General features: G+C 42.8%; 1 protein-coding gene across 5 annotated transcripts; it reads right to left on the reverse strand.

Moving 5' to 3' along the window:
- Positions 1–890: 890 nt before the first annotated feature.
- LOC551624 (TOX high mobility group box family member 3) lies at positions 891–17983 on the reverse strand. Of its 5 annotated transcripts, none has more exons than XM_624015.6 (11): positions 17215–17983; positions 17033–17130; positions 5611–5703; positions 4267–4434; positions 4057–4175; positions 3471–3798; positions 3266–3378; positions 2940–3075; positions 2471–2851; positions 2302–2382; positions 891–2146 (listed from the first exon to the last, which is right to left on the reverse strand). In XM_624015.6, the coding sequence occupies exons 1-11, from the start codon at positions 17255–17257 to the stop codon at positions 1787–1789; spliced, it is 1920 nt and encodes a 639-aa protein (XP_624018.4). In that variant the 5' UTR covers positions 17258–17983; the 3' UTR covers positions 891–1786. The 5 variants fall into 5 exon arrangements, with proteins under 5 accessions (XP_624018.4, XP_006570519.2, XP_016770195.2 ...); XM_006570456.3 differs by having other exon boundaries at positions 17033–17126; positions 17215–17982; XM_016914706.2 differs by lacking the exon at positions 17215–17983 and adding an exon at positions 7968–8095.
- Positions 17984–21043: the final 3060 nt, after the last annotated feature.

Raw genomic sequence — 21043 nt, forward strand, 5'->3', positions numbered from 1 at the left:
TGCGTTATATATATATCTATATATGTATGTATGTATGTATGTATATATATATGTGTGTGCTGTGTGTGTGTGTGTGTGTGTGTCTGTATCATCAATATTTTTTTTACACTATCGATTATGTTTACATCATACATCTTACAAATCTATGGAATATTCTTTTTTTTTTTTTTATATATATATACAAGGATTTTTTTAGGAAAGGGGAGGGGGAAAAAAATTATTTAAAAACTTACCAAAATCACGCATTCATATGCGTGTACACGCATGTGTCCTATCTGTCACGAAAGCGTTACGCAATCTTTCGTAATATAAACATTCACTCACTAATTCCATGTACTTCTGGAGTCGGAGATCGAGCAAAATCACCGTCGAGAACAGATGAGAAAAATTTAGGAAGAGATTTATTATTATTTTCGCAATCATATTTTTAACAAAATATTAAAGATTTTAAGCTCTTCCTTTACTATTCTTTTTTTAGAATCTTTCGTTCTCGTTCGACGATCTTGAACGGTTGAAGACTCGCGTCAATACAGCCTATTATCGTTTCGAAATAAATAACGTTGATTCGTTTGCTTCCTTTTCGATTTGATTGTAAAATCGATCGTCGTACATTTGTCAAAAATTGAATAAGAGGAGCAAACTGGAACAAGGAATTCGAACAAAATCATTGAATCGACCATAAAGATTAGTTCTAGCAAACAGTTGGCCACAATTCGTCCGGTTCTGTCCCCATTCTGTCTCTTTTCTCTTTTTTTTTTTTTTTTTTTTTTTTATTATTATTATTTCGTATTTGCACGAACTTTTTATTCCTTTGTAAAATTATACAAAAATAAGTTGTGTTACAGATTTTTGATGGCTACCGTGGTATTTCCTTTTTCTCTCTTCTCTCATCCTCCACCATTATCTTTATAACGCCATCAGCAATCTTTCTTTCTTACAGGAGTCGACGGAATTTTCGATTCGTTTATCATTAATTCCCATCGATATTATAGACAAGTTACTATATATACGTTTATAATTGGCAATTGATATTTTTTTTTTCTTTTTTTTTATTTCTTTTTACTAATCGAGGAAACTTGTTTCCAAATTCGTTATTATTTAACTCTTGATCTTTCTCTCTCGATACAACGGGGTATCCATAAATTTTATATAGACGTATTCTAAAGTTTTTTTTTGAATATATTTCTACGAATTTACTGTTATCTATCGTTAAACGATTCCTAACTAGAATTGAATGAAGGAATACATAACTCGGTCCGCGTTATATCATATATCCCGAACAATTCGTGTGCGCATTGAAACGCATTCTGGGCGCGCACGACAAACACATCGAAATGAATTCCTTCGAAAACTACAGCCCGATTTTATCGGCTACTTTGGCGATTCTAATACTCTTTCGCGATTACGCAGCTATGTTGCTCGTCCTATGGAAATTAATCGGTGAAAACGGTGAGACGGCAATATATGTATATATATATATATATCTCCGAGTCGACGAGCATCGCATGCCGCGTGGAGGCAGTCTTTCAAATGAATATTCACTATAGATCGTATGTAGCGACTCGCGCTCTCAGTCGTTCATTTTTTTTTTTCTTTTCTTTTTTTTTTTTTTGATTTAAAGCGAAAAAACCTTCGTGCGTGGTCGACGTATGTACAAAAGATAGCGAATCAGATCACGTTTCAAATATATAAGGTAAATGTATACTCGTATTTCCACGATTGTAAGAAACGGTAGGAAACAGATTTCAAACAGAATTGCTATTTTTCAAACTAGCACGACCTATCCTTATTTAACGGTGGAAAAGTTTTGCTGCGGATTTTGATTCGAAGATACCCACGTGGTAAAGACATCCCTGCAATGACTAACCACGCACTCGTTGCTGCAATACTCGTCTTCCCATTCGCTATTCGCAACGGCCGTGTTCGGGCATCCATGGCGTATACAAGCGTTCGACGTTGGCCTTTGGCCAACCATGCTCGCAGCCTGAGTCACAGAATTCACTGCTGGTGGAGAACTCGATAACGCGTCACTCTTTGCCGGATTCGTGTGCATCAATTGTTGTTGCGATTGTTGCTGCTGTTGTTGTTGTTGATGGTGCTGTACCTGTTGCGACTGTTGTACTTGTTGCACTTGTTGTTGTGGTATCTATAAAAACGTGCAAATATCCTCATAATTGAGATATCATTCCAATTTATAATAATTTTCATATATACATTTTAAAAGAAAGAAGAGGAAAGAACGATAAAAACTAGATTGAAGGGAAAGAATCAAAAGTAAGAATACAAATTAATATCACTTACCTGCATGTATTGTTGCTGCATGTGCTGTTGTTGTTGCTGTTGCGACATATGCGTTGGTGCCATCGACGTTGCCATCAAAGTCTTGAAAAAAAACGGATAAAATAAATAAAAATGGAAACGTACGTTTCGAAGAACAAAAAGAAAAAAGTGACGAATAAAGAATCATTACTTGTTGCGTTTGTTGTTGCTGTGGATTTCCCGGCATCGTTAAATGATGAGGGGATTTCTTTATTTGCATTTGTTGCGTCGATTGTTGATGATGTTGAAGTTGTTGATGTGGGTGAGAATGCGGATGTTGTTGTTGAGGCGAGGAAGGTTGTGGTTGCGGGCTGTAAACTTGATACGAGACACTTCCGGGTGTTCCATTCCCGGTATAATTACCGTATGCTGCGTACTGAACTTGTTGCTGCGGCGTTGGCTGTTGTTGCGGTTGTTGCTGATGTTGTTGATTGTCATTCTCAGCTGCCCCCTTGCTAACCAGGGACGCCCTATATGCCGCGAGAGCCTGCAGATATTCCTTTTTGGCCGCCTCCGTTTTCTTTTTGTACACCTAAGAAGATTTACACAATTTTCACCGATATTATAATTCCCGTCGTTGATCGATGATTTTATTGTCGAAAAAAAATATAAGAGCTCACGTTCTTGTGCTCCGTATCCAACGCATCCCACATCGAAGCTACGATCTTCGAAACTTCGCCAAAGCTCGCGTTCGGATTCTGCCCTTTTATCGCGGCTTGGGTATCTCTAAAAAATAGGGCGTACGCCGAAACAGGCCTGCAATATAAGTAACAACGTGTTACGAGAAAAAAAGTAGTTTCATAGTAAAAATTAACCGATTCGAGTAAAATCTCGTTTCTCATTTTTCACTATTCTTAATTCGACTCGATCGGTTTTAAGTTTCAAATCCGAAAGAGACGAGTTCAAACCAATAAACGGAGAGGAAAAATGAAAAAATGTCGCTCACTTTTGCGGTTCGTTGGGATCCCTCTTTTTCTTCTTTTTCTGCGATTTCGGTTTTCTTTGATTTTTCGCTCCAACGTCAGTCGGTTCCGGCGAGGGTCGCTTAATCCCGGTAATCTGTACAAACGAATACGAATCGCGCAAGATTTACTGGCTCTTTATTTCGGCCCGATCAGAGACGATTCGATCAATTTCATCCCGAAACTCACCATTCCGGAATGAGGCGTACTATCATCGCTATCTTCACTAGTAGTGGTATTGTTATTCGGCTCGGGCACGGTATTCGATTGTATCGCGGATGGACTACCACCCGTCGGACTTCTATACTGCATTTGTTGCTGCAATTGTTGTTGCTGTTGCTGCTGCTGCTGCTGAGTGTGCATGTACTGTATATGCTGTTGCAACTGAACTTGTTGCTGCTGGTGTTGCTGTTGCTGTTGCTGCTGTTGTTGCAGCAACATTATTTGCTGGTTTCCATGTTGTTGTCGCGGTGAGCTCATACTCACGTACGAACCCTGCGACGTGCTATACGTCGAGCTGGGAAGATATCGAAAAAGAAGATATGAAAAACGAACAGAAAAAAAAAGTAAAAAGTATCAAGATCGGCGATATCAAACGATCGATCGATTTTTTATAACGGAATCAGACCTCCAAATTGATGGATTATTAATCGACAATTACCATCAAATCCGTCACAAACGTCATTTACTACCGATCGGTAAGATAGAATCGGATAAACGCCATTTATCACCGATCGGTAAGATAGAATCGGATAAAATAAGATAAAAATCTTACCTTACGCTGATCGGTTGTTGCATCGAGTGATCCTGTTGCAGGTAAAGGGATTGTTGATATCCACCAGGATCCAAATTCAATCCGTCCGAAGATTGTTGAACGTTGCCGGTTTGCATCATCTGCGAAAAGCATTCGAACAAGGATAATTGTCTCCTTTTTCAAACTGTCGTCGTCGTTATCGCTGTCATCGCCATCTCGCGGCGAATTTACCTGCGTTTGGTAGCCGTGCATCGGATCATGTTGAGGCTGAGTTTGTTGCGTTTGATGCTGCTGCTGCTGTTGAGGCTGCTGTTGCTGTTGCTGATGTTGCTGGTGAGAATGGGAATGGATAGCCGGTATATCGAAATCCTCGTCGCCGAAGCTAGGGGTGTGAAACGTCTGCGAAGAAAAGGAATGAGTCGTGCTACAAATTCTCTTTGAACGGAACACGGTCCAAGAATGGAAACACGTTCTTCGACTCGCATTATGCGAACAATACGAGCAATAACGTACAACATGGAACTCGTTTACAGTAAACGATCATCGATCAATTCGTTCGCTCGAATCGAAAGAATCTTTTTTTTTTTTTTCGTTCGACATTTGGATTAATTTTATGCAAGGACGAGCATTCGATCGTTCGCGCTTTCGATCGTTTTTCGATCAATATATATATATATATATGAGAGAGAGAGAGAGAGATCATCACGGAGAATCGTTTGAAATCCTTTTAGCGATTTATCAACGTTTCGAGGCAGGGAACACGAAGGAAGGAAAATACATTTGCCGTGTAGAGCGTGTCGGGCCATGGGGAATAAAAGTTTTTAAATTGGATTTAATAGCATCAGGAATTTTCCTTTGAAGGAACGTACTTGCCTATTGATCGAGTATACCTCTGCCCCTCTACCCCTTACTGTGCCCATCGCGCGTTACCCCTTACCTCGCGATGTTTCTCTTACTCTATCGTTTCGCTCTCGCCTCTCTCTCTCTCTCTCTCCCCCCCTTTTCACCGCGCTCCGTCCCGTAACGTCCCATAACCGTCCCGTCGATGCTCGCGTATACGCGTACTCGTCCTATTTCAACTACTCCTACACCTCCTACTCCTCCTCTCGTGCACCTCCTTCTCCTTCCACCTCTGCTCCCTTTCCATCTCCGAATCGACTACGCGCGTCTATCCATCTTCTTCCTTCACCGCACAGCTTCCAAACTTTTCTTTCTCTCCGCGCCCTCCCCCACCCACGGCCCCCTCCGCCGTTCCGCGCTCCTGCCCCCGTACCCTAACCCAAGCCCCCAATCCCACCGCCGTTTCTCTCGCCCTCTGCCTACTCGGCCGAGGAGTAAGATAGTCGTATCTTTCCTACACCCCCTTTTCGCTCGCCCCGCGCCCAGCCCCCCCCGCAACAGCCAACCCGTTCACGCTCGCGCTTTCGCCCGGTGTGCCCGGTCCCCGTGTCCCGTACCCGACCGTCTCCGCCCCTGCCTTCCCATATCCAACCGATAACCAACCTTCTTCCTTCCTACGAATTAACCATTTTCACAAATATATATATATGAATGTACGTATATTCGAGAACTTACTTGATCGGCCATGGCGTAGCTACTCTGATGATACTGCGTCGAATGATGATGATGTTGCGGAACGTTCAACGAAAAATCCAAACTCTCGTTTCTCTGAAACAAATAAAAAAAATATATGTGTGTATTTTTCCATCATCCTTTCCAAAAAAAAAAATATTGTCGCGCAATTTGTCGATCTCGGTTCCTTTCCGCGACGGGACAAGCGCGTCCTTCCTTCCTTCCTTCCTTCCTTCCTTCCACCCTTTTTACGGTCAATGGCCTCGACAAGCGTGAGTTCGTCGATTCTATTCGTTCGATGTTTTGCATGGTAAGAACACGAGAAATCCGCGCTTCCGCGTTCTCGAAACGAGAATCGCTTAATCTCGTCTTTAGGTGCTCGTGATAGGATCAATCGGATCGTATTTCCATTACACGTATCGAATTCATTTTGAAAGCAACGTTTTTTTTTTTTTTTCCTCTTATTACGCAAATTCCAATGTTTGGGTATTTTTTTCCAATTTGTTCATTTCTCTCTCTCTCTCTCTTTTTTCTTATTCATTTTTATTACATCGATTCAACTTTTGAAACTCGAAAATTCGATTTTTTAATTTACAAAGATGTTAGCAAGGATTTTGAAATTGTCGGGGGAGCAATCTATAAATTCTTACCTAGATCTTTCCTCGTCATTTCGAATCTTTCAATTTTTACGACGAATGTTCTCATGCTTGAAACACGGTTACGATTATTTATCCATTCGATTCGAAATCGATGAATCGTAAAATTGAACGAAACGAGAAATAAGATTCGATGGGAAAATCGATGAAAAGTAAATATTTCAAAAATATTTGGAAATTATTGGGAAAATGAAAAAAAAAAAAAATTCAAATCGAACTTATTTAAATTAAAAAACGACTAATCGTGTCACAACAGTTTCAGAAAAAGGATAATAATTAATGATGAAAGGCGATAATAATAATAAGAAGAAGGAAGAATAACCGGGATGGAAAGAAAAAGAAGAAGGTAAGGTGCACGATACGTTACTTTTCCCAATAGAGGCAACAGCAGGCAGGCAGGCAGGCAGGCAGGCAGGCAGACAAGCAAGCAGGCAAGCAGGCAGGCAGGTAGGTAGGTAAGCAGACAAGCAAGAAAGCGAGCAGGTAGGTAGGTAGATAGGTAGGTAGGTAGGTAGGTAAGCAAGGCAGACAAGCAGGTAGATAGGTATATAGGTAGGTAGGTTGGATAGTCGATTGGTAGATAGACTAAAGATGTAAGAAAAGATCAATGAGAAAATCCAAATCGAAACGAGTAGTGAGTTCGTGCGAAGAATATTTCATTAACCTGTCAATTTTGACAATGGATCTTTTCATTCGACCGATAATCACGCGTTCGTTTGTTCGTTTATATAATTATGCTTTCGGTTAACGAGCGAGAAAAAGATAAATCATCATTCGTCGTATATATTGACATCGATATTCGAATAATTTTTTTCGTCTAAATCCGTCGATTATCCATTTTGACAGAGTGTTCGAAAGATTTAAACAAGCAAGCGCATAGTAACAAGAGTGTGAAAAGTGTGGTTAAAACGCGGATGAGAAAAACATCGAGGAAAAGAAAGGAGAGCTATTTGAACAGTAAGTAAGAAACAAGAGAGAAGCAAAAGCTAGAGACTCAATAGATGTATACCAAAGAGTATACTCTTACTCGGCGTATAATAACCGATGTTAAACCTGTTTCTCGTCCCAATCCCTCCCGCCCCGCTACCCTCCCACCTCATATTCAACATCATCACCATTTGTAATCCGTAGCTCGTTCCTTTTTCTCGTCGTTTTTCCCCCAATTTTTCCCAAAAGATTATACATCTTCTTCCTAAAAATAATCTCGTCGAACTCGTGCCCACTACTTCTTCGTTGGACGAACGAAACGCGTTTTTAAATATCGTTTCGATTTCTAAAAATCTAATAAAACGTTAGGAAAAAAACGATGGAAAAACGCGTAAACGAATTTTATACTTTATAATACGATTCGATATTTCGATACGATAGTTTCCAGTTCACGCGATAAACGATAAAACGATACAACGATCATCGATCGATCCAAATTTGAGAAACAACTCTGAGAATCCAACGATTCGAAAAGTATTTACGAATATTAGAATCGGCGTCGTTCGTAAAGTTGAATCTTCCGCCAACAGATGGCGGCTCAAGATTATCTCGAATACATTTCGAAAGCAAACACCAACATTTCTCGATGGAATAACGAATCTTAATTTCGAAGCTTTGAAAAAAACTCAATCACGATTATCGCTATCGGAGAAAATTCCCGGTAAAAAGTAACGTTGATTGATATCGGTTAAAAGAATCCCAAGATCGATGACTTACCGATGAGACGAACCGACGACTCGTCGGGACGGGATCCAGGTTATCGAATGCACGTGTAACGTGCAGCGTGCCGCGATACCGTTAGCGTACCACGGGTGAATCCTTCTCTTTTAAAACGCAGCTTCTTTCTGTAAAAATGATTCGATTCGAAAGAAAAACAAGTCGAAAGGAAACGTTACATACGTTCGCTAAGATAGAAACGAAACGAACGAAACGATTCGATTCGACGACTTTTTGTCATTCGACCGTCTATGCACACGTCGACACTAATCAAGCAACACGTTTTCACATCACCACGCGTTCTCGTTACGTTACATCGACATGTATAAACACGTACACAATGATTTTATCGAAACATAACACGAAACCAAAATACAAATCGCTATGCACATACACAATGTATCCGACTCGTGGCGTAACTTGTGACAGCGTGGCAAAACGACGCGCGCTCCTCGCGGCGGCCGGCGCGGGAATGATTGAAGGGAGGTTCAGTTTGTGGCACGCTTCGATAGTGGGGATAGATCTCTCGACAGGGGAGTAGATTCGTGCGCCCCCTGTCTAACAACGTATATCGATAAAGGATACAATGTGTGCAACGAAACGATACGATACAACGCGAAAACGACGTACATTGGACGCACTACCACTCATTTACGAAAAATTGTACAAATATACGACCGGTTTTACCACAGTTAAACAATAACGGGCAATTGTTATTCGAGACACAGAGAGAAATAATTAAAAGGAATGAACGAGGAATGAATTTAACGATAATGTACGAACAAATATAGTGATTTGTATATTTGAATCTAAAGATCCGATTTTTTTTTATTTTTCCATTCGATCTTTCTCTTCTCGATACGATTTATGAAAAGATTAATTTGTACATCGAAATACAACTCATCGTACGATTATATATCTATGCGTATACATATAGATTGAAACTCGATCTAATTCTCGACAACGGGAGGGAATCGAATCTTTTCACGATATATACCGTGATCGAAATATGTTTCGATCACGCGCGCTAAGAAAATCCCGAAGCGGTAAATGTTAAATACCGTTTCTCGACATACGATACGCGTAATAATAATAGTTTACTTTTGAATCATATCGAATCACGCGAATAATATTCGTAGTCGGTGGTTCGTGGCCCAGTTAACAAGCTGCGATCGCTACATCGTGGAAGAAAGGGGTCGGTTTGAAACACGGGAGAGGGGCCAAGAAGGAATAGGAGTGGGGTTCCTGTTTAGAGAGACGGGAGCGGAGGGACGGTGTGGCGTACAGGATTGAAAGAGGCCGGTGGCGCAACGAACAGTGGAAAGAGGACTCGCGACGTATGACGCGCGCGCGGTCAAACGATGACGAAAGGAAATTATTCGCAACATTGGCACGAACGGGGAAAAATCAATTTCTTATCTTTCTTTTTTTTAAATGAAAAAATATTACCTCCCGAAACGAGAAATAATATAATCCTTGCATTCGATATTCGTTTACAGCGATTAGAATTTATACGTTTTTTTTACGATGTAAACATAGAATTTTGAGTTTCCGTTCGATTTTAAGATTCAAGATTTATCGTTTATAGGCAGAAATGATCGGGAAAAATCGATTTCGGTTTAAAAATTTATTTCGTCGTAAAATAAGCATGCGCAACTTATATAAATAATTAAATCGGTATTATGCGCTGAACGCGTGTTAAACACGCGTTATCTACCGATGCTTGGTTACTCGAATATTCCAAGAAAGTAGGACACGGCTGTGATGGCAATCGAGTGTGCCGCGTGGCCCGAGGAAACAGGGGTTACGTCGCAGTTTATAAAGAGTCATTACATTCCCGTGAAAGGTGGCTTTAATTTCAGTGGCATTCCAATCGCATTAACGTACTATATTCCCGTGCATATCCCGTATTCAGTCACGAGAAGCGACAATCTCTATTCGAAATATTTACTCGAGCAAAATTGTTATACACGATACGCGAACACGGTCGATTATTTTAACGTAAATTTGTCAACTGATCCGTTCGAAAAACATTTTAATTAATTATCCTATCCAAACGTATTTATGAATAAGTACATATACTCGAAAGTATTCGTTCATCTTATTCACTTTTTGTTATTTGAAACGTGATGCAAAATCTTTCGAGTAATCGTAAAAAACGGGAGAAAAAAAAAAAGATGTCAATTTTAAATCGTGTCGTGAAAAATAGATAATCGGGATCTCTTCGGTTAAGAGAATCGAACGAAGGAACCGTCGTGGATTTGATCATGGAGCGGGCAACCGAATCGATATTCTCTCACGGGACACTCTCTGTCCCGCTACTTTGCTCCAAAAAACGGCGAAAACAGTGATAGTGTGTGTGTGTGTGTGAGAGAGAGAGAGAAAGTGGACGCATCGAGTGCCGATCAAATTTAACCGTCGATCTAATCAACCGCAAAAAAACTCGAAATTTTACATTTTTATTATCGTATCATTCTCTTGCTTCGTACTTGGAAAAAAAAATTCGTTAAATTCATCGTGTTTTTCAACGGTTTCTCGGAAGAAACGTTGATTTTATAAATTCCTTCGAGGCAACGTTTGCACAAGCGATAATCGCCCAAGGCTCATCGCGATTTTCTCTTTTCTTCTTTTTTTTTTTTTTTTTATTTCTTTCTCCAACTATGTTTGCACTTTCTCGTTTCGTTCGTTGCCCACCACCTTCGTCCTTTCGACGAACGGAGGCATCCATCTATCACCCATCTCCAACCCTTTTCGATGTTACGCCACAAGGCGTAAGAAGGAGGTGAATCGCGCAACTCGGCTCAAATTGCGTTTTCGTCCTTATCCCGTGTGTACATCGATTCGTATTATCGTCGACGGTCTCTTAAACCGGTTTTACTTATTACGCGAGCGTCCGCTTATCTCGCGCTTAGATCTTTTATTACCAGTCACGCTAAGCGAACGTTTCTCTATTCTCGCGTTCCTACGTTCCACTTTTTCTCCTTTTTCCCTTTTTCTCCCCACCGCCCTCTATCCCCACCACACTTCGATCTTTATTCCATCTGACGGCCGAGCCGAGAAGGACTGTTTTTCCGTTTGATATTCCACTCGGACACCGGAGACGGTTTGATCGATCGATCGAAAGTAAGTAGAAAAGAAAGGGAAAACGAGAGGAGAGAGAGAGAGAGAGAGAGAAAGGCGAGGATATGGAAGATCGTGCACGTGACCTTTTGACCGCAGGAAATTCTTCGGATAAACGGGCTTTTCAGCCCGTACAGCCAAGAAGGGAGCAACAAGTGTGAATCTTGTCTACCCTCTGGATCTGATCGTTCTTAGCTTTTCTCTCTCTCTCTCTCTCTCCCTCTCTAGCTTTCCTTTTTCTCTCTCTCTCTCTCCTTTATCCTTTCCGTTTATTCGTCTAAATTTTATCCATACAATCGCGCTTTTTTTTTTCTCTCGTTGAACTTTGAATTCGAATTCGAATTCGATCGCGACGACACGCCGTAACGAGCGTGTTACGAGTACGAAGTTGACGATGAGAGCAAAAATTTGTTGCTGAAATTCGGGAAGATTGAGAATACAGCGATTCGCTTGAATAAGAAGCTCGCAAACGATACGATAGGCAGTCTGAAATGCTTATTCACCGCTACGGAATGAATAATGGACTGGTGGCAAAATACTGGTGGAGACATAAATATTGTATCTGGAACGCTATATATTACCTGTATCGAATACATTATCTAGATCGTTCTCCGTTCCCCTGTTCTCCCAGTTTCTATCTCAGATCGAGATCGTTGCCATGGGAATGCGTATACACAGTGTCTCTCGTATCATATCCGATCTTTCTCTCTTGATTCTTCCCGATTCTTCTCGTTTCGTTGTATCACGTTGTGATACAACGGATTTTAATCCATCTCGTACCGATCTCGTTTCTTCCGATCGGAACGAGCGAAAGAGAGAAGAAAGAAAGAGGAACAGTGGAGAAATCCTGAAGGAGAAGGTCGGTCGATGCGCAAGGAAACGCAATCATTTGCAATCCCGCGTAGAACCGCTTTCAAACTCTACGAAGGAATTTATTAAAGTTTGACTAAGTCGCTTTGCAAAGTTTCATCGAGGTGCACCGTCGAGGTACCCAAGAGATGTACCTTAAGGTAGGAAGAGAGGAGAGATCGGCCAACCCGAGCCGACGACGACGACGAAGATGACGACGACGATGGAACGGAGGGGAATCCTCTCGAAGAAGCGGGACGAATTGCCGAAAGAGAGGAAGGCGGAGGTTCGAGAGGAGGAGGGAGGAGCGGTTGAAATGGACGGTGGTGGTGGTGATGGTGGCGGTGGTGGAGGCAGCGAGGGCGGTAGAAGGTGGTGGAGGTGGCGAAGAAGGTGGAGGAGAGGAGGCAGCGGCGAACGCGAAACGGCGACGACGACGGGACGCGAAGGAAGGAGGTGCAGCGGCGAAGGGAAGGGAAGGGAAGGGAAGGGCGGAGGAGAGACGAGGCGATGGGTAGTTGTCTTACGCGGGAACGGAGGGGAGGTAGAGGAAGGGGCAAAGTTACTTTCCCGGAGAAATAAAAGTTAATGGAGTTCTCCCTACCTACCTACCTACCTACCTTCCTCCCTCCCTCTCCTCTCCCCCCCTCCACGTCTCTCCGCCGCCTTTTTCCTCTTCTCTTCCATCTCCTTGCCGGCGTACAACTTTCACGAAAGTTATTATATCTTAATTTACTATTGAACATTATCTGAAATTTCTCCAGCGTTTCCGTTTTAATGCGTTCGAGAACACCAACGCGGGGAATAGTGCGCGTAGTAGCTTATATAACTTTGCTGCACAGGAGAAGATATTAACGTCGTCCAACGTCGTCGTTTGTTTTTTTTCCTTTTCCTTTCCTCGGGCGAAGGGCAAAGAGAGGACATAAAAACAAAAATAATGAAAATAAATACACGCGTCCATACGTCTCTCTTTTTCTTCGTTGAACATTCGAATCTGTATATCCGAACAAAACACATTGTCAAATGTGTTCCATTGAATATCACTAGTTCTTCGCTTCTTTCGGTAACCGTGCTTGCTTGCTTACTTTCTATCCTCGTTTTATCGGACATGTGGCCCGCGTCAACGACCTTGCGTTGTATCCATCACACTCGATATCTCGTTTACGATGAAAACGAAAGAATCGACTCGTCTTTTACGTTCGAATCGTGGATTTTACACGGCGGGCAACCTGCTTCCTCGCGTAATGTTCACCGTCTCTCTCTCTCTCTCTCCCTTCCCTTCCACCGCTGTTTTCCATCTCTTACTCTCGCGTTTTCGTTACCGTTCCCGTTCCTATTCCCCATTCCTATTTCCGTCCTCTTTCCCTCCCTTTTCGTCTTCCAGGCCACCCTTTCCCGTCCTCTGATTTACGGCCATAAGTTGTAATATTTGCGCCACTATTGTATGGTAATACACGCGGCAAAAAATATGTTAATGGTTGCCATAAAGAAGATATACAGCATACGTACGTATCCCATTTCGCAGCATGCATTCGTGGATGGACGTAGAAACTACTACTGCTGCTGCTACTACTACTACTACTACTATTACTATTACTACTATATTCCCGCGACTTTTCGTCCTCTTTCATTTCCCTCCTTTTTCAAATGGAATCTCCTTTTTTCCTCCCCCCCTCTCTATCCCTTTTCGTTCTTTCTTGGTACGAATATTATTAATAGAATAAAATACGTCAATTCTCCTTGCAAGGAGGTTTCGTAATCCCTTTTTGGCTATTACAACATACCACGCTCATCCATAAACTCGAACAATTCCAATAGTCGTTAATCTGTCGGAAACTTTTGGAAAACTTGACGTTATTGCGAGTACAGGGGCGAGTAGCGACTCAGTCCATGCAAGTGGGATAAGACGAAGGAGAAACGGAGGAGGAATTGGGGTAAGATGAGACGACGAGTTGAGATGAGATGAAACGAGATAAAATCGAAAGAGAAAGAGAGAGAGAGAGATAGGCGAAGAAGAAGAAGAAGAAGAAGAGGAAGAAGAATCGTATTTGATGGGAAGTGGAAAGGAAGAAGTTCGCAGGGCAGATTCTACGCGGAGATGAGGCTGCCGAGGGGGAAGGAGAGTCGGGGGAGGAACGGGAGAGAAGGGGGAGGGATGGGAACCGGTGTGCCGAGGTAAGTTAAATAAACTTGTTTAGTTTCGAGGAAACTTCTGCCTGGCCATTGTATTCGACTGCCTCGCTCCCGAGTTTGCACCGAAACTTTCGAATACGAACGAACTCGCTTCTCCGTTACGCTTTATTCGCTTGCTTTACCAACTCTGCTACTACCTACGCTTAGTTACTCTTTCCCTCTTTTCTCTCTCTCCATCTCTCCTCGTCTTCCAATTCCACGTTGTGCTCTCCGTTCTTTCCTTTTTTTTTTTCTTTTCGATCCTCCTCCACATTTTATTACTTCCCTCAAAAGGGGAATAAAACGTGAAAAACACATTCTACGTTTAACGTTAGAAACCGAATAATTATCAATATCGTCCACGAAGAAAGCCTTCCTCTCTTTGTCCATTCCCTTCCCTTTTCGCGGAGAGATTACATTCGCGGGAAGGAGAGGGGAGGGGAGAGAAAGAAAAGAAGGAAAAAAAAAAGAAGAAGAAAAAAAGAAAAAGAAGAATCCGATCGGGCAAAGAAAATCGGGCAAAGTGCCCCGTTGCCAGTGTAGCGAGCAGGCCGAATGGCTTATTGATTTAACGAGAGAGAGAAAGAGGCGAAAGAGAAACAGGAGGAAAGCGCGCGGGGAGGAGGGTACGGGTGGAAGGGGGGAACGGGTGCGGGGGGGGGGGAGGGGGAGGGGGGAAGGGGCGGGGGGGGAGGGAGAACACGGGGCGGTGGGCGAGGGAGTCGCGAGCGGCGGCAGTCTGGGGGTAGAGGTTTGTGGGTGGCTAGGCTGAGACCTAGAGAGGGAGAGGGGTATGGGTAGAGGAGATGGGTAACGCGGAATAGGCTAGGCGAAGGTGGGGGAGGAGGAAGACTCGCGGGTTCGCTGGCTCGCGAGCTCGGGAACGGGAAAAAGAGTAGGGTGAGGAGGGAGAGGATGTAGCAGGTATGCGATAAGGTAAGACAGGGTCGAAGGCCTAAAGGGACGGCGAAGGATATCGCGAAAAAATCGCGCGACTCGATGAGAAATAGCAATAACAATATTTCTCTCATCCCTCGTCGTATCGTTTCGATTTCGAATTGAAACGCTTACGTTTCATCTCTACTCGTCAAAATTTGCAAACGTGTTTCTTCTTTACGTATAAATATACACGTATAAATATACACGTGAACGTATATTTATAGGAGAGGATAATAAAGATAAAACGAAGAAAAGTAATTAAAATTCGAAGGATCGGGACGGTTAAATTGGCGCACAATCGTTAGACAGGATTCGGTAATCGGAATATCGTAACGGGAAACGTTTGGTCGAACGAGGTGTTCGAATGGTCATTGGCCGATCAACAAGTGGCTCATGATTTTGTCAGTGGCTCTGCGACCGTAGTGGCCCGTTGGCCAGCCTGTTGTCCGACTGTCTGCGTCCGGTTACCCGATGCGGTCTACCGCTAAAACACTCGCGGCATTCTCCGACCCGGCTATCTTCGTCTTCCATTGTATATACACACGGACAGGCCGAGTCCGCCGGCCGAGTATTTAACCGTTAATCTCGATCGATCGAAATTTTCTTCGTTTCCATTCCTCGTTTTGCGCGCACGCAAATCTCCTATTTGCTTTTTATACGAGTGTTTATTATGAATTTTTCCCTACAAGGAATATCTCGTATTTTAGGCGTATCCCGCTAGATTGTGCCTAGATCGACGTAACGTGTTATATTGAGGTTATAGCATTGTAGCGGTTATGGTTAGCGTACCGTGGACGTTATCGCGTGCGTATGTGGCACACTTTCTCCACAAAGTGAATTCTCGTCTACGAGAATATGAAAGAGAAAGCAAGTTTAGTAAGTGGTGTGCGATTATTTTTCCACCGTGTTCGATTTAGATTCGGATTTAACTTATCATTGCGTTTTCTCCGAGAAAATTCGAAAAGATCGTAGATCTCTCTTTTATCGGTCGAAAAGTATGCAAATAATCGATTTCGAAGACGAGATCGATTAAATTTCGACAGGAGAGGGAAGGTGGAATAGGAAGAAAGAAAAGAGGGATCCTGTTTCGTCGAACCCTTGATCAAACGTTGTGTTGCGATAAGTATGGAAATTCGATTAGCAACGTTCGTTAGAACGAATTTACTTTGCGCGCTCGCGGTCAGCGGGATTTCAATTTTTGCTACAACTCTCTCCTCCCCCCTCCCCGATACGTGTACATAAATGTGGTGGAAATGCACCACCACCACGTACACTCTCTCTCTCTCTCTCTCTCTCTCTCTCTGGCTCAAGGGTACACAGACCTACACGCTTTTTTATGCCGTTCCAATCTACGTTTATTCATTCTTTTATGGATACCAGTTCCCTCCAGTAGTATAGGTTTGCCTTTCATTTTGTTTCAACCACCAAGAGGACCAAATGAAAAGCTGAAACGGTCAAAGAAGGTATATATGTATATACATATATACCCGGAATACGGAAATAAAGGTAGCGCGATATCCAAGCTGCGAATCTATATATCCTGATGCTCCTTTCCGATCCGTGCCTTTTTTTCCTAGAGGATAAGAAGATTCGATCGATTCGATTTTCGAAGAAAATTTCGAGTAGCAAAAACGTGTTAATCGGTCAATTGACGAGTGACGAGAGATGCGATATCTTTCAACTTTTTTCAACTTTTTGATTCGTTTCAAAATATTTCTGTATGTAAAAAAAAAAAAAGTCAAAGATATTCACGAGAATTAAATGTGTGATTAATTGAAGAGGGAGAAGGAAAGAAGAAAACGTTCGAACGAAATATGGAAATCGATATCGAGTGCAAGAGCGATCGAGACAAAGATGGAAAAAAAAACGAGACGAGATGATAGAGTGCATGCTTAACACACTGTTCGTGCGGAATAAATTTCGTCTCTCGTGTGACGGAAAGAAGATGTGTGCGCCCCGTTGAGAGAGGAGAAGAAAAAACTAACCTTGTAAGAAAATTGGTCGAACATTCTGCAAACATCGATATCGTTGCCGAGTATCGTGTAACCAGCATCCATGCTGTCTCGACGTTTCTTCTCGCTGCCTGGAACGAGGGCTTCGATGAGTGAAAAATCTTTTCCCCCGAACGAATGTTACGAAATAAAATATTCGTGTGTAGGACCGATACCAAACAAACTGATCGCAATTGCACCGACTATGCCGTCGCTCATCGTCCCGCGGCTTCTGCCGTGGTGGTCACCTCCTCGCCCCCAGCCACCTTGCGCTTCTTCTCCTTTCTTCTTCTTCTTCTTCTTCTCCTTCTTCTTTCTCGTTACGCCTCTCCTCCTTTCTTTTCTATATCGATCTTTCTCTTCCTTCTCGTCCACGAGACTTTATACCCGGATATTTTGTACCCGGTCGTTACGATCGTAAATCGAATCGATAATATCGATCGATCGATCAAACTCTACGTATACAATACTACGTAAATAGTAGGAGCGCGTTTCCAATTCCGATTTTTAATCAAAGGAACGAACAACTTTCTCTCGATTTCGGATAAAAATCACCTTTTTACGAAACACAATTAACTCGAATTCGATCTTTTTTCTTCTTCTTGACCTTTTTCCTCCTTTTCTTTTCCACGATATATAAATGGTTACACACGTCGATGTTTACACACGCGTGGAGGAATTGCATACGAATATATCCTCGTTCGATTTCTTCGACGTTCCTTCCCGTTTTGTATCACACCATTATTATATCACAGGATCGAATCGAGGAGATTTGGAAACCGGCTGCCGGCTGCGAGGCCGGAGCACGTGGATCAACTAACAACGTGTTTATCCTTTATGGGTGTCGCTCCGCTCTCGAATCCGTTTCCTTTTAACCATCTGACACCGACCGCGACCACCGACTGCGCACCGGCACTGGGGAACAGCAACGTCGACGCTCGAGAGCGAAAGCAAGCAGCACGATCGTAATGTTGGCGCGGCGGTGCCACCGCCGCCGTCACCACCGCCACCGTCGCTATCGCCGCCGCCGTCGCCACCTCCACCGCCACCTCCACCACCACCATCGCTGCCAATGTTGAGCGTACTGTCAATGGTGGTGGTGGTGGCGGTAGATATAATATCGCGTAGCGGTAGGGGGATGGATTTTGAAACGATAGCCGAGGCAATGGTGACACTGGTAGTAACGATGATCTCTCTCTGTCATCTCCTCGTTTGTTTATCCATTTATCGGATAATTTTCTATCATTCGAAAATTCTTCCTCGCTTCATATCTCATCGTTTTCATCCCCAAGAAATATGAATATGAATACTCGTATAATGGGATTTTAAAATAAAAGGGAAATTTCGAAAAAATATATGAGATATATTCCATTCGTTTTAAATCGATTTTTTTAAACAATTTTATTAAAAAAGGGACGAAAAGGAGAAAATGGAATTTTATATATGTATATAGATATATAGATGTTCGATCATGGAGACGCACGATCGATATTACGAGAAATTAGAAAAGTAGGGAGGGGGGTGGAAAATTAGAAATTACGATTTTGACAGGGACGGTCACGTGGATCGCACGTGGGTTTCATTCATGAAAGTCGCCCGTAGGTCTCGGAGGTGGCGTCAGCTGTGGTAACGGTAGTGGTAAGTAGCGGTCGGTGGTGGTAGGTAGTGGAGGAAGGTAGTGGTAGGTAATGGCAAGCGATGGCAGATAGTGGTAGTGATTTCGGAATGGTGATGACCGAGTTGGTATACGTACGTGTGGTACGTAGTTTGCGGCAGTAACATCGATATAGGTGCGAATCTATCCACCTCCATGCTTCTTTCACGGATGTTGTTACATGTATCCCCGTAACGATACGGGGACCAACGTCACAATATCGTGAAACGCGTCCTTTATTTTCTTATCGTGAAATTTATATATATATATATGTACGCTGTAATAAATATATCTTCTTCTCTTTTCAATATTCGAACTTTCCTTCAATATACCGTATCGAGATTATCTTCTTATCCCTGCTCCTCGAGCTATCCTTTTGTTCGAGCATAACGAGCCTAACGTCGTGTCACGAATACCTTCTTCCTTAACCTGTCTCTATTCATTTCTCTTTATACATCCCAATCGTATATCCTTATTCACCTCTTTACATCTTTTGTAGAAAAAAAAAAAGAAGTAGGGAGAACGACAAAAAAATACGTAGCAATAATAATAATAATAATAATATAACGTTAAAAGTTTTTCTTAATATAATACAACGTTTTTCCGTTTTCAGCCTATCGACTCGTTTCGTACGTACATACGTACGTACGTAAATACATACCATGCATATTTTCTCGTTTCATTTTCTTGAAAAACGATTTGTTTTAGATCCCCCTATCCCTCCTCCTCCCTCCCACCCACTCGCCCGTCGCCACGCTCGAGCCGCCCAGGCCTCCTCTGCCCTGCCTCCGCCGCTCCTCCATCGGATGAATCGAGATATAGATGCGCATGCCGCGCGACGCGCGTATACTTTTCTGTATGTCCGCCAAAGCATCGTACATACGTTTAGATTTCCGAGTCTCGTCGAGCGCGCGCATATCCCTCGGGAATCAATATCCGCGTGTTTCTCCGCTCCCTCTCACCCTTCTTTCCCTTCTTCCACCATCTCATACTCGTCCTTCTCCGTGCCTCTTGCCTCTTGCCTCGCGCATCGCACCTCGCGACTCGCGCCTCCGCGCTCCGCTACTCGACAACTTATCAACTCGCTCGCCCACTGCCCCCCCCCCACCCCCGTTCCCCCACCTCCTCTCGCGCTCTCTTCAATTTTCTCTCCCTCCCTCCCTTCCTCCCCAACCGCCGCCCTTCCCCCTCCCCTCCGCCCCGCTCGTTCGTCCTGGCCCTTCGCCTCTTTGTCCTCCTCCCTTCCTTCCAACGAGAGGAGGCTATCCCTCTTCACCTGGCCGGAATCCTCTTCCTCTTTCCATTTCGGCCGCACCTTCCTCTACTTCGATACCACTACTGCATCGCGCTAGTAGTACTCGCCATCCGTCTCTGATAAACGTGATTTAGAGAAAAGGGTGGTGAGTATATACGACTATTCAATCTCCTCTCCCACCTATATATATAGATCGGGCCTCGTTTGTCCCGCTATTCGGTATTCTACCGTGTATGTTTCTACCTACCGTCTATAAGGTGTACCTTATACCTGCATCTTTCATACCTTCTTACTCTGTAATACGAATTCCCCGTTTACTCGCCTCCTTGTCTACATAGTCTCCGTAATCTTCTTTCTTCCTCTTCCCCCTCCTCCTACTTCTCCCCACTCCGCGTCCCGTGACCATCTCTTTCTCGCGTCTTATTTCCGACACCCACTTGTCTCGTCGAACAAACGAACAGTTTAGTTCGATCTTTTTCGATTGATTCCAGCAAGGAAATGGAAAGATAATCGTTTTAACGTCATTGTTGTTTTATTGAACGTTAAAATCGAATTGATTTTAAATCTATATAAGTTTTTTTTCGTGAATATCCTTTTTTGGGGAAAAAATTCAAGGTTAGGTTAAAATGAATTTCTTTTCGTCCCGGACACGATGGATAATGATTGGCGTGAAATATGTAGGGAGGGAGGGAGGAGAGGATAAATAAATCAAGATTAAATTTCCAATATTTTCGCGTATATGAAATTCCTCTCGATCCGAGATAGAAGCGATCGACCAAACTCGTCAATGTTAAACGATACACGCAAGAAACTCAACCGTACGTATGATCTGTCTAACCAATAACCTAGATAACGATCGATGTAAAGCTAAGAGAATGAAAAAAAAAGGCAAGCTTTTCGATTACCGACGAAATAAAATAAAATAAAATAACGTTATCGATGAAAAATTCAACTCGAATCTTCTATTTTTAAAAGATCGATTTATATCGAATATATCTATATATATGTATGTATGTATGCGAGAATAGAGAAAAGAAACATTCGAGAAAATAGAAAAGATAAAGAAACAAGTATATTATACGCCGTATGAGAATCG

This window comes from Apis mellifera, linkage group LG11 (assembly GCF_003254395.2).
Source record: "Apis mellifera strain DH4 linkage group LG11, Amel_HAv3.1, whole genome shotgun sequence".
Classification (NCBI taxonomy): domain Eukaryota; kingdom Metazoa; phylum Arthropoda; class Insecta; order Hymenoptera; family Apidae; genus Apis; species Apis mellifera.

Bases quoted from the DNA above. Each gene is read 5' to 3' on its own strand.
- LOC551624 (XM_624015.6), bottom strand. From the start codon at position 17,257: ATGAGCGACGGCATAGTCGGTGCAATTGCGATCAGTTTGTTTG. The intron at 17,131-17,214 runs GTATCGGTCCTA...CCCTCGTTCCAG, and splicing joins AATTGCGATCAGTTTGTTTG to GCAGCGAGAAGAAACGTCGA. The intron at 3,379-3,470 runs GTGAGTTTCGGG...TCGTTTGTACAG, and splicing joins GTACGCCTCATTCCGGAATG to ATTACCGGGATTAAGCGACC.